The 15,287-nt window shown below is 37.8% G+C and overlaps 1 protein-coding gene across 2 annotated transcripts in view; it reads right to left on the bottom strand.

Annotated features, from left to right (window-relative positions):
* The window catches only part of SCLT1 (sodium channel and clathrin linker 1), a 225,907-nt gene that overhangs the window by 129,988 nt on the left and 80,632 nt on the right, over positions 1-15,287 (bottom strand). For both annotated transcript variants that reach the window (XM_061384197.1, XM_061384198.1), the window contains exons 7-8: positions 10,453-10,575; positions 2,387-2,452 (exon numbers count right to left, since the gene is read on the bottom strand). In XM_061384197.1, coding sequence (XP_061240181.1) covers positions 2,387-2,452; positions 10,453-10,575 — 189 coding nt within the window. The remainder of the gene's footprint in view (positions 1-2,386; positions 2,453-10,452; positions 10,576-15,287) is intronic.

The following is a 15,287-nucleotide window of genomic DNA, read 5'->3' as shown; positions in this document are numbered from 1 at the left end:
GAATATGGCTTTATGATGTTACATATTTGTGATCACAAAGAAAATTGTGTAATATATTAATAATATAGAATTTGGAGATGCATAAAGGACCCTGAAAGTCTCCTTTTCAATCACCAATTATTTCCAATGTCATTCCTATTCTACCAGTTAGACAGGGGCTCTGTGAACAAATGCACATTTCTCTTCAACTAGAGAACCCGTGACAGTGGAAGGAACTTAGTATGCAATTGACAAATATTTTTGGGTTACTTTATAGAGATGAATAAATCTCAAGAAAAATATGCTTTCAGTAAAGACAATCTGTAGGAAACATAAACTCTTATTGTATCTATAGTAATAATAAATAAATATAAACATATTTTTAGGTATCATTTAGTTCAGGGCATTTTACATTCTGCCTATTACTAAAGTACACTGGTTGTAAAAGATTTTATTTATTATATACTCATCAACTTTCTGTACATATATAGGAATCTATTCGTTTAAGAGTTTATTCATATAATCAGAAAAATTTTTAATGGAAATTATTTGATTTTGACTCAAATTTCCTTCTATGACCATGCTCTGAATGCTCTTGAGATTTACAAAATCTTTACAATCACTTAACATTTACATTTCGTAGAGTCTTCTTTATACCCTAGTGTATGATGTATTAAGACAAACTCTTAAAAAATTTCTCTTAGTATTTTTCCTTAACCACAGGATAGTCTTTTCTTTGCTCCTTATAACATAAGTGCTTCATCCAACTTTCATTTCTGTATCTCTATTATTATATCCATAGTTTATTATTCTTAGTTTTGGTCTGTTATTATGAACACCTTACAATTTTTTTCTTTTTTTGGGGAGGTGGGCTTCCCTGGTGGCTCAGATGGTAAAGAATCTGCCTGAAATGCGGGAGACCTGGGTTCGATCCCTGGGTTGGGAAGATCCCCAGGAGAAGGGAATGGTTACCCACTCCAGTATTCTGACCTGGAGAATTTCATGGGGTTGCAAAGTCAGACGTGACTGAGTGACTTTCACTCATTCACTAGAAATTTTTTAAGTATGTCCTGTAAATATTTACATAGCTTTCTATGACTTTCATCAGAATAATTTAGGGTTGAATAAAATAAAATATGGGCACTGTGGTATAAAATTCCAGAGGATTATGTTAATAGCACACTTTTAGGAAATACTGAAAGAAAGAATAAGCAATTGTGACGTTAGGTTAAATTATTCATGTCATGTAGAAACAAGACTTCTTAATTAAGGAAGCCAGTCATCATTTTATTTTGGAGCCCTTTAGTACTATTTTAAAACTCTAAGGAGCACATTATTAAAAATAAGTGATTAGAAACTTCCAATATTAACATAAATAGGGAGAAATTTAGTTATTTTTTACATGGTTAAAGGAGAAATTTTTTAAAGTAGAATAAAATTGATTGGATAAACTTACTTTTAATGGCACAACTCCACTCTTAAGCAAAGACATTTGCATTAGGAACTAACAAGGATTAGCAGGGTAAATAAGCAAAATGAAGAAAGGAAAGAGAGGAATTACCTGAGATGTCATAATCCTATTACTCAACAATCAGGTAAAATAAAATTCCAAGAAGGAAAACAAAAAACAACAACAACAAAGAAAAGTGTGTGTGTAGGGGTTAAAGAGCACAACTGGGAAGGCTAATTCTATTTCTTTTGGGAAAAATTACAGGGAAATTTAGGTGTAGCAATTCAGGTGATGGGTGGTCAATCAACTAACAAGTGGTTCTCAGTGTCCTACTGGTTTTAAGCATTTGGGCTACTCATTTGTCTAGCAATTCCACCATTCTTAGTTGATACCTTAGTTGACTCATTGGAAAAGACTCTGATGCTGGGAGGGATTAGGGGCAGGAGGAGAAGGGGACAACAGAGGATGAGATGGCTGGATGGCATCACTGACTCGATGGACGTGAGTCTGAGTGAACTCCGGGAGTTGGTGATGGACAGGGAGGCCTGGCATGCTGTGATTCATGGGGTCGCAAAGAGTCAGAAATGACTGAGTGACTGAACTGAACTGAAATACCATATTCTAGAAGAAATACTAAGAATAAAGAATGAACCCTACTTTTGAGGCACTCACAGTCTAGGTTATTCTCAGCAGATCTTACCAAAAACCCTAAGAGCATTTTCAGATTAGAATATATTTCAGATAGATGTTAGTTTTATATCTCTAGAACCTACTGTAAACTCCCATGTCATGCTACTGAATGCAAAAGAAAAGACAGATAAAAAGAAAAGAGTACTGCCTACCTATTTTAATTTCAAGTTTTTTATCTTGTTGATTTACCTTAGCAAAAATACAACTACTTACAGTGACAATTTCTAATTTATGTAATAAGTGCACTAAATGGATATTTTCACTTACCAATTCTACGTTCTCATTAGTAACATGAAGATGCTTGGTCAGCTGCTGAAAACTTGTCAGCTGATCCTATAGCAGGAAGAAAGGGTACATAAATAACATTGTGTTTAAAATCCATATTTAAAATTAGACTAAAATCAAGTCTAAAATTATTATGCCTAAATCTAGATGACATCACTTGTATTTCTTCCAACAGTACTATGAGATCAATAGTCAAAGAAATAAAAAGAAACAAATGTTTAATGACTACAAAATTAAATAAGTTGACAATACGGAAACTAACGTGGCTCATTATTTTATGTGAAATCATTATTTCAAGTCTCTTATCCTCATCCATCAGAGGGCAGACAGAATTAAAACCACAATCACAGAAAACTAACCAAACTGATCACATGGATCACAGTCTTGTCTAACTTAATGAAACTATGAGCCAGGCCGTGTAGGTCACCCAAGATGGATGGATCATGGTGGACAGTTCTGACAAAAAGTGGTACACTGGAGAAGGGAATGGCATACCACTTCAGCATTCTTGCCTTGAGAAACCCATGAACGGTATGAAAAGGCAGAAAGATATGACACTGAAAGATGAACTCTTTCATGAACCAATGAAAGATGAACCAATAGGCTGCTGAAGAAGACTGGAGAAATAGCTCCAGAAGGAATGAAGAGGTGGAGCCAAAGCAGAAACAATGCCCAGTTGTGGATGTGTCTAGTGGTGAAATTAAAGTCTAATGCTGTAAAAAACAACATTCCATAGGAACCTGGAATGTTAGGTCCATGAATCAAGGTAAATTGGAAGTGGTCAAACAGGAGATGGCAGAGTGAACACCAACATTTTAGCAAACAGTGAACTAAAATGGATCGGAATGGGCGAATTTAATTCAGATGACCATTGTATCTACTACCATAGGCAAGAATCCCTTAGAAGAAATAGAGTAGCCCTCATAGTCAAAAGAAGAGCCCAAAATGAAGTACCTGGGTGCAATCTCAAAATAGAATGATCTCTATTCGTTTCCAAGGCAAACCATTCAATATCACAGTAATCCAAGTCTATGCCTCAATCACTAATGCCAAAGAGCTGAAGTTGAATCGTTCTATGAAGAACTACAAGACCTTCTAGAACTAACACCAAAAAAAGATGTCCTTCTCATCACAGGGGACTGGAATGCAAAAGTAGGAAGTCATGAGATACTGGGAGTAACAAGCAAGTTTGGCTGTGGAGTAAGTACAAAATGAAGCAGGGCAAAAGCTAACAGAGTTTTGCCAAGAAAATACACTGGTCATAGCAAACACCCTCTTTCAACAACACAAGAGATAACTCTACAAATTGACATCACCACATGGTCAATATTGAAATCAGACTGATTACATTCTTTGTGGTCGAAGATGGAGAAGTTAGCAAAAATAAGACCTGGAACTGACTGTGGCTCAGATCATGAACTCCTTATTGCAAAATTCAGACCTAAATTGAAGAAAGGGAAAACCATGAGGCCATTCAGGTATGATCTAAATCAAATCCTTTATGATTATACAGTGGAAATACAAATAGACTACAAACAGACTCAAGGGATTAGATCTGATAGAGTGCCTGAAGAAATATAGATGGAGGTTTGTGACATTCATTGTACAGGAGGTGGTAATAAAAACTATCTCTAAGAAAAAGAAATGCAAAAGGCAAAATGGCTGTCTAAAGAGGCCTTACAAATAACAGAAAAGAAGAAAAGCAAAAAGGCAAAGGAGAAAAGGAAAGATATATCCACTTGAATGCAGAGTTCTAAAAACAGAAAGGAGAGATAAAGAATTCCTAAGAGAACAATGGAAATAGAGGAAGAGAACAGAATGGGAAAGACTAAAGATCTCTTCAAGAAAATTAGAGATACCAAGGGAACATTTCATACAAAGATGGCACAGTAAAGGACAGAAATGGGATGGACCTAACAGAAGCAGAGGATATTAAGAGGTGGTAAGAATACACAGAAGAACATTACAAAAGAGATCTTAATGAACCAGATAACCACGATGCTGTGATCAGTCACCCAGAGCCAGACTTTCTGTGTGCAAAGTCAAGTGGGCATTAGGAAGCATCACTATAAACAAACCTCGTGGAAGTGATGGAATGGCAGCTGAGCTACGGCAAATCCTAAAAGATGATGCTGTCAAAGTGCTGCACTCAATATGCCAACATATTTGGAAAACTCAGCAGTGGCCACAGGACTGGAAAAGGTCAGTTTTCCATCCAAACCCAAAGAACAGCAATGCCAAAGAAGTTCAAACTACCGCACAATTGCACTCATTTCACATACTAGCAAAGTAATGTTCAAAATTCTCCAAGCCAGGCTTCAGCATTATGTGAACCGAGACCTTCCAGATGTTCAAGCTAGATTTAGAAAAGGCAGAGGAACCAGAGATCAAATTGGCAATATCCACTGGATCACAGAAAAAGCAAGCGAATTCCAGAAAAACTCTACTTCTGCTTCATTGACTACACGAAAGACTTTGACTGTATGGATCACAACAAACTGTGGAACATTCTTTAAAGAGATGGAAATACCAGACTACCTTACCTGCCTCCTGCAAAACTAGTATGCAGGTCAAGAAATAGAACAGGACATGGAACAACAGACTGGGTCAAAATTGGGAAAGGAGTACTCTGCTTATTTAACTTATGCAGAGTACATCATGTGAAATGTCAGGTTGGATGAAGCAGAAGCTGGAATCAAGATTGCTGGGAGAAATATCAATAACCTCAGATATGGAGATAACACTACTCTTATGGTAGAAAGTGAAGAGCAACTAAAGAGCCTCTTGATAAAGGTGAAAGAGAGTGAAAATGCTGCCTGACAACTCAACATTCAAAAAATGAAGATCATGGCATCTAGTCCCATCACTTCATGGCAAAGAGATGGAGAAACAATGGAAACAGGGAGAGGCTTTATTTTTGGGGGCTCCAAAATCACTGCAGATGGTGACTGCAGCCACGAAATTAAAAGATGCTTTTTCCTTGGAAGAAAAGCTACGACAAACCTAGACAGCATATTAAAAAGCAGAGACATCACTTTGCCAACAAAGGTCCGTCTAGTCAAAGCTATGGTTTTTCCAGTAGTCATGTATGGATGTGAGAGTTGGACCACAAAGAAGGCTGAATGCCAAAAAATTAATGCTTTTGAACTGTGGTGTTGGAGAAGACTCTTGAGAGTTCCCTGGACTGCAAGGAGATCAAACCAGTCAATCCTAAGCGAAATCAGTTCTGAATATTCATTAGAAGGACTGATGCTGAAGCTCCAATACTTTGGCCACCTGATGCAAAGAGCTGACTCATTAGAAAAGACCCTGATGATGGGAAAGACTGAAGGTAGGAGGAGAAGCGGATGACAGAGGTTGAGATGGCTGGATGATATCACTGACTCAATGGACAGCTTGATTTTGAGCAAGCACGGGGAAATGGTGAAGGACAGGGAAGCCTGGTGTGCTGCTGTCCATGGGGTAATGACTGAGCGGCGGACATGACTAAGTGACTGAACAACATCAAAATTATTTCTAGAAATCAATCCATCAGGAGACAGGTATGATAGAGACACCTTGTCCCATATTGAAAAACCGCACTCAAACCTATTTAAAACCTATAATACAAACCATGGTACAGTTATTATTATGCCTTTTCCTCTTTTTATGAGTCTCATGGTTTGACTGCTCCACAAGTTTTAAACCTTTTAATTATCTACTATGATCAAATTAAATATCATATGTGCAGGTGACAAAGTTGAGAGGAGCTGTTAATATGTCAGATGACAGATTTAAAGCTTGATAGCTAGAGCTTCAAATAAAGACAAAGTATTATCTGTAAGGTCTATGCAAACAGCAACAGTAACAACTAAAACCCCCCAAAAACCCTAACTTCAAAGCTGTACCATAAAAATGATCTTATTCAGGTGGAAAACAAAATCTAATGGCTTAGTTTACTGACCTAAATGAAGAAACAGCCTTCAAAAACATATTTATATTAGAAATGATTTCTAGATCTCAGACGTAAAAGTATTACAGCTCAGACTACATGTGTGTTATTTTCAAACCAGGGCATGTTTGGAAAAATCATTTTGTAAACTGAAAAGCAACGTAAGTATTATTATGACTTCTTTAGGTAAAAATACCCATTTGTAATGATAATAAAACAAATACTCATGAACTGGAATTTGAAAACTGTAAGAGGTGAAGACAGACACAGTGATAGCTGCCTTATCAAAAATCCACAGGAAAGGAATCAGAATTGGAATTACTTCATAGTTTTAAATATTTGTTGTTGTTTAGATGCTAAGTCGTGTCTGACTCCTTTGTGATCCCATGGATTGTTGCCCACCAAGCTACTCTGTCCATGGGATTTCCCAGGCAAGAATACTTGAGTGGGTTGCCATTTCCTTACCCAGGGGATCTTCCCACCCAGGGATCGAACCCACGTCTCTTGTGTCTCTTGCATTGGCAGGAGGATTCGTTACCACTGAGCCACCAGGGAACTCTACAGACACATTCAAATCCTGAGTTACAACAAAGCACTCAGTAATTACAAATCATTTGCAAATAATAAGACTGTAAGATATTATGTTAGGTATTCAGTCAGATCAGCTCAATAGCTCAGTCGTGTCCAACTCTTTATGACCCCATGACTCGCAGCATGCCAGGCCTCCCTGTCCATCACCAACTCCCGGAGTTCACTGAAACTCATGTCCACAGCGTTGGTGATGCCATCCAGTCATCTCATCCTCTATCATCCCCTTCTCCTCCTGCCCCCAATCCCTCCCAGCATCAGAGTCTTTTCCAGTGAGTCAACTCTTCATATCAGGTGGCCAAAGTATTGGAGTTTCAGCTTTAGCATCAGTCCTTCCAATGAACACCCAGGACTGATGTCCTTTAGAATGGACTGGTTGATCTCCTTGCAGTCCAAGGGACTCTCAAGAGTCTTCTCCAACACCACAGTTCAAAAGCATCAATTTTTCAGTGCTCAGCTTTCTTTATAGTCCAACTTGCATATCCATACATGACCACTGGAAAAACCATAGCCTTGACTAGACGAACTTTTGTTGGCAAAGAAATGTCTCTGCTTTTGAATATGCTATCTAGGTTGGTCATAACTTTCCTTCCAAGGCATAAGCATCTTTTAATTTCATGGCTGCACTCACCATCTGCAGTGATTTGGGAGCCCAGAAAAATAAAGTCTGACACTGTTTCCACTGTTTCCCCATCTATTTCCCATGAAGTGGTGGGACCAGATGCCATGATCTTCGTTTTCTGCATGTTGAGCTTTAAGCCAACTTTTTCACTCTCCACTTTCACTTTCATCAAAAGGCTCTTTAGTTCTTCACTTTCTGCCATAAGGGTGGTGTCATCTGCGTATCTGAGGTTATTGATATTTCTCCCGGCAATCTTGATTCCAGCTTGTGCTTCTTCTAGCCCAGCGTTTCTCATGATGTACTCTGCATATAAGTTAAATAAGCAGGGTGACAATATACAGCCTTGATGTACTCCTTTTCCTATTTGGAACCAGTCTGTTGTTCCATGTCCAGTTCTAACTGTTGTTTCCTGACCTGCACATAGGTTTCTCAAGAGGCAGGTCAGGTGGTCTGGTATTCCCCATCTCTTTCAGAATTTTCCACAGTTTATTGTGATCCACACAGTCAAAGGCTTTGGCATAGGCAAGAAAGCAGAAATAGATGTTTTTCTGGAACTCTCTTACTTTTTCCATGATCCAGTGGATGTTGGCAATTTCATCTCTGGTTCCTCTGCCTTTTCTAAAATCAGCTTGAACATCTGGAAGTTCATGGTTGACGTACTGCTGAAGCCTGGCTTGGAGAATTTTGAGCATTACTTTACTAGCGTGTGAGATGAGTGCAATTGTGCAGTAGTTTGAGCATTCTTTGGCATTGCCTTTCTTTGGGATTGGAATGAACACTGACCTTTTCCAGTCCTGTGGCCACTGCTGAGTTTTCCAAATTTGCTGGCACATTGAATGCTGCACTTTCACAGCATCATCTTTCAGGATTTGAAATAGCTCAACTGGAATTCCATCACCTCCACTAGCTTTGTTAAGTATTATATTATGTATAACATAAACTGCAGTATTACATATATGTATGGGGCTTCCCAGGTGGTGCTAGTGGTAAAGAACTCGCCTGTCAAGGAAGGAGAGGCATGAGATGTGGGTTCAATCCCTGGATCTGGAAGATCCCCTGAACGAGGGCATGGCAACCCACTCCAGTATTCTTGCTTGGAGAATGCCATGAACAGAGGAGCCTGGCAGGCTACAGTCCATAGCATCTCAAATAGTCAGACACAACTGAAGCAATTTGGCACGCACGCACACATATGCATGTATAAATTACTATGAATTTCTCTGGAGAAAGTATGGTCTGATACTGTGGTGAGAAAAGTCAACTCCTTCCTAACCAACACATATACCAATAACATAGTCTTGATAAGAAGAATTGCTTTCTTCACTATATGAGAATATGGTCAGAAGAATCTTTATTCCACCAGTTGCTTCGATATTTGGCTTATTATTGTTCCTCTTTAAACACATTTTAAAGGACTTTATAATTCAGCACAACTAAACAGAATGAAATATGAGACAACAATGCAGCATCTCATGCACTGAAAGAGTATGGGCAGTCCATGTCCTGTAGTCTTGAAATGCATGATTTTCACTTACTACAGTGCTGTTCAATTATATTAGTCCTGTATAACATGATTCAAATTTCAGACACCAATACATTAACTGTAATAATACTATATATAACATTGATTATATATTACTCAGTATAGTAATTATTATTACATAAAACACAGACTTTACTGCTAACTCTTCAGTCTACAACTGACTATGTGATAACAGAACATCATGATCAGTGTCTAATTACTTTCGAAGTCTGTGTCTTGTCTCAGAGCTTCTGTTACTCAGTTCATGCACAGATAGCAAAATGTGCAGTTGTGCTGTCTCCTTTTCTTCCAGTGATAATATACTCATGTGACATTTTTTAAATAATTGATAACTGAAAGAAGGAATTAGCCAATGAAGACAAAACTGCTGCAAAGAAACAGAAAGTGATAACTCTGGATGTTGTTGTAAATGAAGTTACAGGAGAAAATATCTGAATGTGAGAACATGGACACTGCCACTAGTCAGGAGAGTACAGACACACCGGCAGGGTAACTTAGTGAAAGTGAACTCAACATGAGTGAAGAAAGAAGTTCTGATGAAAATGATGAAGATGTCCCAGAAGGGGGACTAGCAAAAATTTCACATCGCAGGAATACTAAGGTTATTTCATACATTGAAAGTTCAAAGGATAAAATGTTGGAAGCTGATCTGAACTTAAAAAGGAATATTCTAAGTTCACCAAAGCATAAAAAAGATACCTGCTCTGTGTCATAAAGTCTTCAATATACCTAGCAGAAAAGAATCAATGGAAAGATAAGGGAGGTAGATTTTGCAATGGAATGGATGGTCTTGTGAGATAGTGAGTGTGTGTTAACAGAGAGATAAAACAAAAGTTATATGCCCACTTTAAAAGAATATAAAATGATTCTTGCTTTGGACATAAAGAAATCCTTAATAACCATTAAGATTCCTTCCTCTTTTAAAATCCTATTCTGATGAATTTATGTTAGAGGCACTTAACATCTATTTCAGTAAAAGGCACATTTAAGTTGTTAACATTTTTGTTTTACACAGTGTTGTCACATTTGAGTAGCCTTCTTCACTGTCCATAAACTAATGAACAGTTTTGGTCTTTTTTTTAATCAGGTAAAAAAATCAAGAGTATGAGATTCATTTATACATAAAATCTTATGGCCACTTTTTAGCCCTAAAGACAGCTTGCAGGGCTAATAACATTATAAAACCCAATGTACACTAGGCACTATTTTAATCATTTAATGTGTTCAAAAGATTTCTAACCATCAAAGATCTATTTATTGCCAACATAAATTTACACTAGAGACTTGGGCATTCTTCGCCAAAACTGAATTTCTCCAGAATGCAACTTGTTGATACACAAGAAAACCATGAAATCCAAAATTACCTTTTGCTTTTGACTTTCAAGAACATGAATCTGGGCCTCAGTCATATGTTCTTGGTAAAGTTTCTGTAGCTTGTACAACTCCTGAGAAACAGTCTGCCAGAGTTCTACAGCCTGAGCTTTTTCCTATAAAAGAAAAACATTAGCAAACCCATTATTAGTAGGCTACCACACAGGATAAATGAATCACATTCTTTTACACAATGACTTCTTATATATAAAGTCACAAAATAAAAATAGAATTTATACAAGATGGTATGGTTGCAATATTTTTGATGATATAAAGTTGTATTAATAATTAGAGAGTAAAACTAAACATTAAAATTCTTTAGTTTAAAATTTTCTTTTTATTCAGATTTAATAGCAAAATGAAAACCCTTCAACCAGAGAGAGAGATTTAAACCACTTTCCTTGTTCCACAAAAAAGTGTAGTGTAAGCCATAAAAATTCTACAAGTGTAAGCCAAGAAAACTTTCGTTGGTAAAGCACAAGTGGTTTTTTCTGATTGCAAAAGTAATGTTTATCCTAAAAAATTATGAAAATACAGAAAAATGCAGAAGAAAAAATTACCTGATTTTTTAAAACCATGTGATAATAAATACTGCTAACATCTGGACACAATCAACTTGATAAATGTTAGATGTATTCTTGTTTATAAATGTGATCTGAGGGGAGAGTTTTGTATTTTTTTCTTAAGGAAAAAAAAAAAACTGGGACTGATACAGTATGCTGATTGTATTATACTATTTTCATCTAGTATTTTATAATAAGAATTTTATCAGGTCATTATTCTTTCAACAAGTAATTCTCAAAAGTGATACAGAGACCCTTGAAGACAAAATTACGTTCATAATAAAAGGAAGGCATTATTCTCTTTTTTACTCTCATCTGCACGAGTTTACAATGGAGTTTACCAAAGTTTACATGATGTAACCTGTGATATGGTCATTGCTCTAATGGCTACTGAAATGCATTCTTAGGTTCCTATTTGTTCTAAAATGTCCTAGCTTTGTATTCTTGCCTCCTTTGCCAAAGATAAGGTGCCCGTAGGTGCATGGATTTATCTCTGGGTTTTTTATCTTATTCCATTGGTCTATATTTCTGTTTTGTGTCAGTACCATACTGTCTCGATGACTACAGTTTTGTATTATAGCATGAAATCAGGAAGAATGATTCCTCCAGCTCCATTCTTTTTTCTCAAGATGGCTTTGGCTATTCAGGGTCTCTTATGTTTCCATATGAATTGTGAAATTTTTAGTTCTAGTTCTGTAAAAAATGCCATTGGTAAATTGATAAGGATTGCACTGAATCTGTAGACTGCTTTTGATAGTATATTGATTTTTGATACCATTGATTCTTCCAATCCAGGAACAAGAAATTACTCTCCATCTGTTTATGTCCTCTTTCTTTCATCAAAGGAGGCAAGAACATACAACGGAGAAAAGACAGTCTCTTCAATAAGTGGTGCTGCAATACTGAACAGCTACATTTAAAAGAATGAAATTAGAACACTTTCTGACACCATACATGAAGATAAACTCAAAATGGATTAAAGACCTAAATGTAATGGCTCAGATGGTAAAGCGTCTGCCTACAATGTGGGAGACCTGGGTTCAATCCCTGGGTTGGGAAGATCTTCAGGAGATGGAAACGGCAACCCACTCCAGTATTCTTGCCTGGAAAATATGGATGGAGGAGTCTGGTAGGCTACAGTCCATGGGGTCGCAAACAGTCGGACACAACTGAGTGACTTCCATCACTCACTGTAAGACCAGAAACTATAAAACTCTTAGAGGAAAACAGAGGCAAAAAACTCTATGACATAAATCACAGCAAGATCCTCTATGACCCATCTCCTCCAGTAATAGAAATATAAACAAACAAGTGTGATCTAATTAAAAGCTTTTGCAACAAAGGACTATAAACAAGGTGAAAAGACAACCCACATAATGGGAGAATAGCAAATCAAACAACTGACAGAGGATTAATTTCCAAAATATACAAGCAGCTCATGCAACTCAGTAACAGAAAAACATACAACCCAATTAAAAAGTGGAAAGTGGCAGAAGACCTTAACAGACATTTCTTCAAAGAAGACATACAGATGGCTAATAAACATATGAAAAGTAGCTCAATATTGTACTTTATCAGAGAAATCCAAATCAAAACTACATGGGATATCACCTCACACTGATCAGAATGGCCATGATGAAAAAAATTGACAAATAATAAATGCTTGAGAGAGTGTATAGAAAGGGAACTCCTTTTGCATGGTTGGTAGGAATGTAAATTGATACAGACATTATGGAGAAGAGTATGGAGATTCCTTAAGAAAACAAGGAATAAAACTATCATATGATCTAACCGTTCCACTACTGGGAATATACCCTGGGAAAACCATAATTGAAAAGGACACAGGTAACCTAGTGTTCAATGCAGCACTATTTGCAATAGCTGGGACGTGGAAGCAACCTAGATGTCCATCAACAGATGAATGGATAAAGAAGCTTCTACACATATACAATGGAATACTACTCAGTCATAAAAAGGAAGACCTTTCAGTCAATTCTAATGAAGTAGATGAACGAAGAACCTATTATATACAATGAAATAAGTCAGAAAGAGAAAAACAAATACTGTATATTAGCAAATATCACTTCTGGGCAGTTCAGTTGCTCAGTCGTGTTCGACTCTTTGCGATCCCATGAATCACAGCATGCCAGGCCTCCCTGTCCATCACCAACTCCCCGAGTTCACTCAAACTCACGTCCATCCAGTCAGTGATGCCATCCAGCCATCTCATCCTCTGTCGTCCCCTTCTCCTCCTGCCCCCAATCCCTCCCAGCATCACAGTCTTTTCCAATGAGTTAACTCTTCGCATGACGTGGCCAAAGTACTGGAGTTTCAGCTTTAGCATCATTCCTTCCAAAGAAATCCCAGGGCTGATCTCCTTCAGAATGGACTGGTTGATCTCCTTGCAGTCCAAGGGACTCTCAAGAGTCTTCTCCAACACCACAGTTCAAAAGCATCAATTCTTCGGCACTCAGCCTTCTTCACAGTCCAACTCTCACATCCATACATGACCACAGGAAAAACCACAGCCTTGACTAGACGAACCTTTGTTGGCAAAGTAATGTCTCTGCTTTTCAATATGCCATCTAGGTTGGTCATAACATTCCTTCCAAGGAGTAAGCGTCTTTTAATTTCATGGCTGCAGTCACCATCTGCAGTGATTTGGGAGCCCAGAAAAATAAAGTCTGACACTGTTTCCACTGTTTCCCCATCTATTTCTCATGAAGTGGTGGGACCAGATGCCATGATCTTCGTTTTCTGAATATTGAGCTTTAAGCCAACTTTTTCACTCTCCTCTTTCACTTTCATCCAGGGGCTTTTTAGTTCCTCTTCACTTTCTGCCATAAGGGTGGTGTCAGCTGCGTATCTGAGGTTATTGATATTTCTCCTGGCAATCTTGATTCCAGCTTGTGCTTCTTCCAGCCCAGCATTTCTCATGATGTACTCTGCATAGACGTTAAATAAGCAGGGTGACAATATACAGCCTTGACGTACTCCTTTTCCCATTTGGAACCAGTCTGTTGTTCCATGTCCAGTTCTAACTGTTGCTTCCTGACCTGCATTCAAATTTCTCAAGAGGCAGGTCAGGTGGTCTAGTATTCCCATCTTTTTCAGAATTTTCCAGTTTATTGTGATCCACACAGTCAAAGGCTTTGGCATAGTCAATAAAGCAGAAATAGATGTTTTTCTGGAACTCTCTTGCTTTTTCCATGATCCAGCAGATGTTGGCAATTTGATCTCTGGTTCCTCTGCCTTTTCTAAAACCAGCTTGAACATCTGGAAGTTCACGGCTGACATATTGCTGAAGCCTGGCTTGGAGAATCTTGAGCATTACTTTACTAGCGTGTGAGATAAGTGCAATTGTGCGATAGTTTGAGCATTCTTTGGCATTGCCTTTCTTTGGGATTGGAATGAAAACTGACCTTTTCCAGTCCTGTGGCCACTGCTGAGTTTTCCAAATGTGCTGGCATACTTAGTGCAGCACTTTCACAGCATTATCTTTCAGGATTTGAAATAGCTCAACTGGAATTCTATCACCTCCACTAGCTTTGTTCGTAGTGATGCTCTCTAAGGCCCACTTGACTTCACATTCCAGGATGTCTGCCTCTAGGTCAGTGATCACACCATCGTGATTATCTGGGTCATGAAGATCTTTTTTGTACAGTTCTTCTGTGTATTCTTGCCATCTCTTCTTAATATCTTCTGCTTCTGTTAGGTCCATACCATTTTTGTCCTTTACCGAGCCCAGCTTTGCATGAAATATTCCCTTGGTATCTCTAATTTTCTTGAAGAGATCTCTAGTCTTTCCCATTCTGTTTTCCTCTATTTCTTTGCATTGATCGCTGAAGAAGGCTTTCTTATGTCTTCTTGCTATTCTTTGGAACTCTGCATTCAGATGCTTATATCTTTCCTTTTCTCCTTTGCTTTTCGCTTCTCTTCTTTTCACAGCTATTTGTAAGGCCTCCCCAGACAGCCATTTTGCTGTTTTGCATTTCTTTTCCATGGAGATGGTCTTGATCCCTGTCTCCTGTACAGTGTCATGAACCTCAGTCCATAGTTCATCAGGCACTCTATCTATCAGATCTAGGCCCTTAAATCTATTTCTCAGTTACACTGTATAATCATAAGGGATTTGATTTAGGTCATACCTGAATGGTCTAGTGGTTTTCCCTACTTTCTTCAATTTAGGAAAGCAAAAGGCAAAGGAGAAAAGGAAAGATATACCTATTTGAATGCAGAGTTCCAAAGAATAGCAAGGAGAGAGA

This window comes from Bos javanicus, chromosome 17, assembly GCF_032452875.1.
Source record: "Bos javanicus breed banteng chromosome 17, ARS-OSU_banteng_1.0, whole genome shotgun sequence".
Classification (NCBI taxonomy): domain Eukaryota; kingdom Metazoa; phylum Chordata; class Mammalia; order Artiodactyla; family Bovidae; genus Bos; species Bos javanicus.
This window is presented reverse-complemented; position numbering and strand designations above follow the sequence as displayed.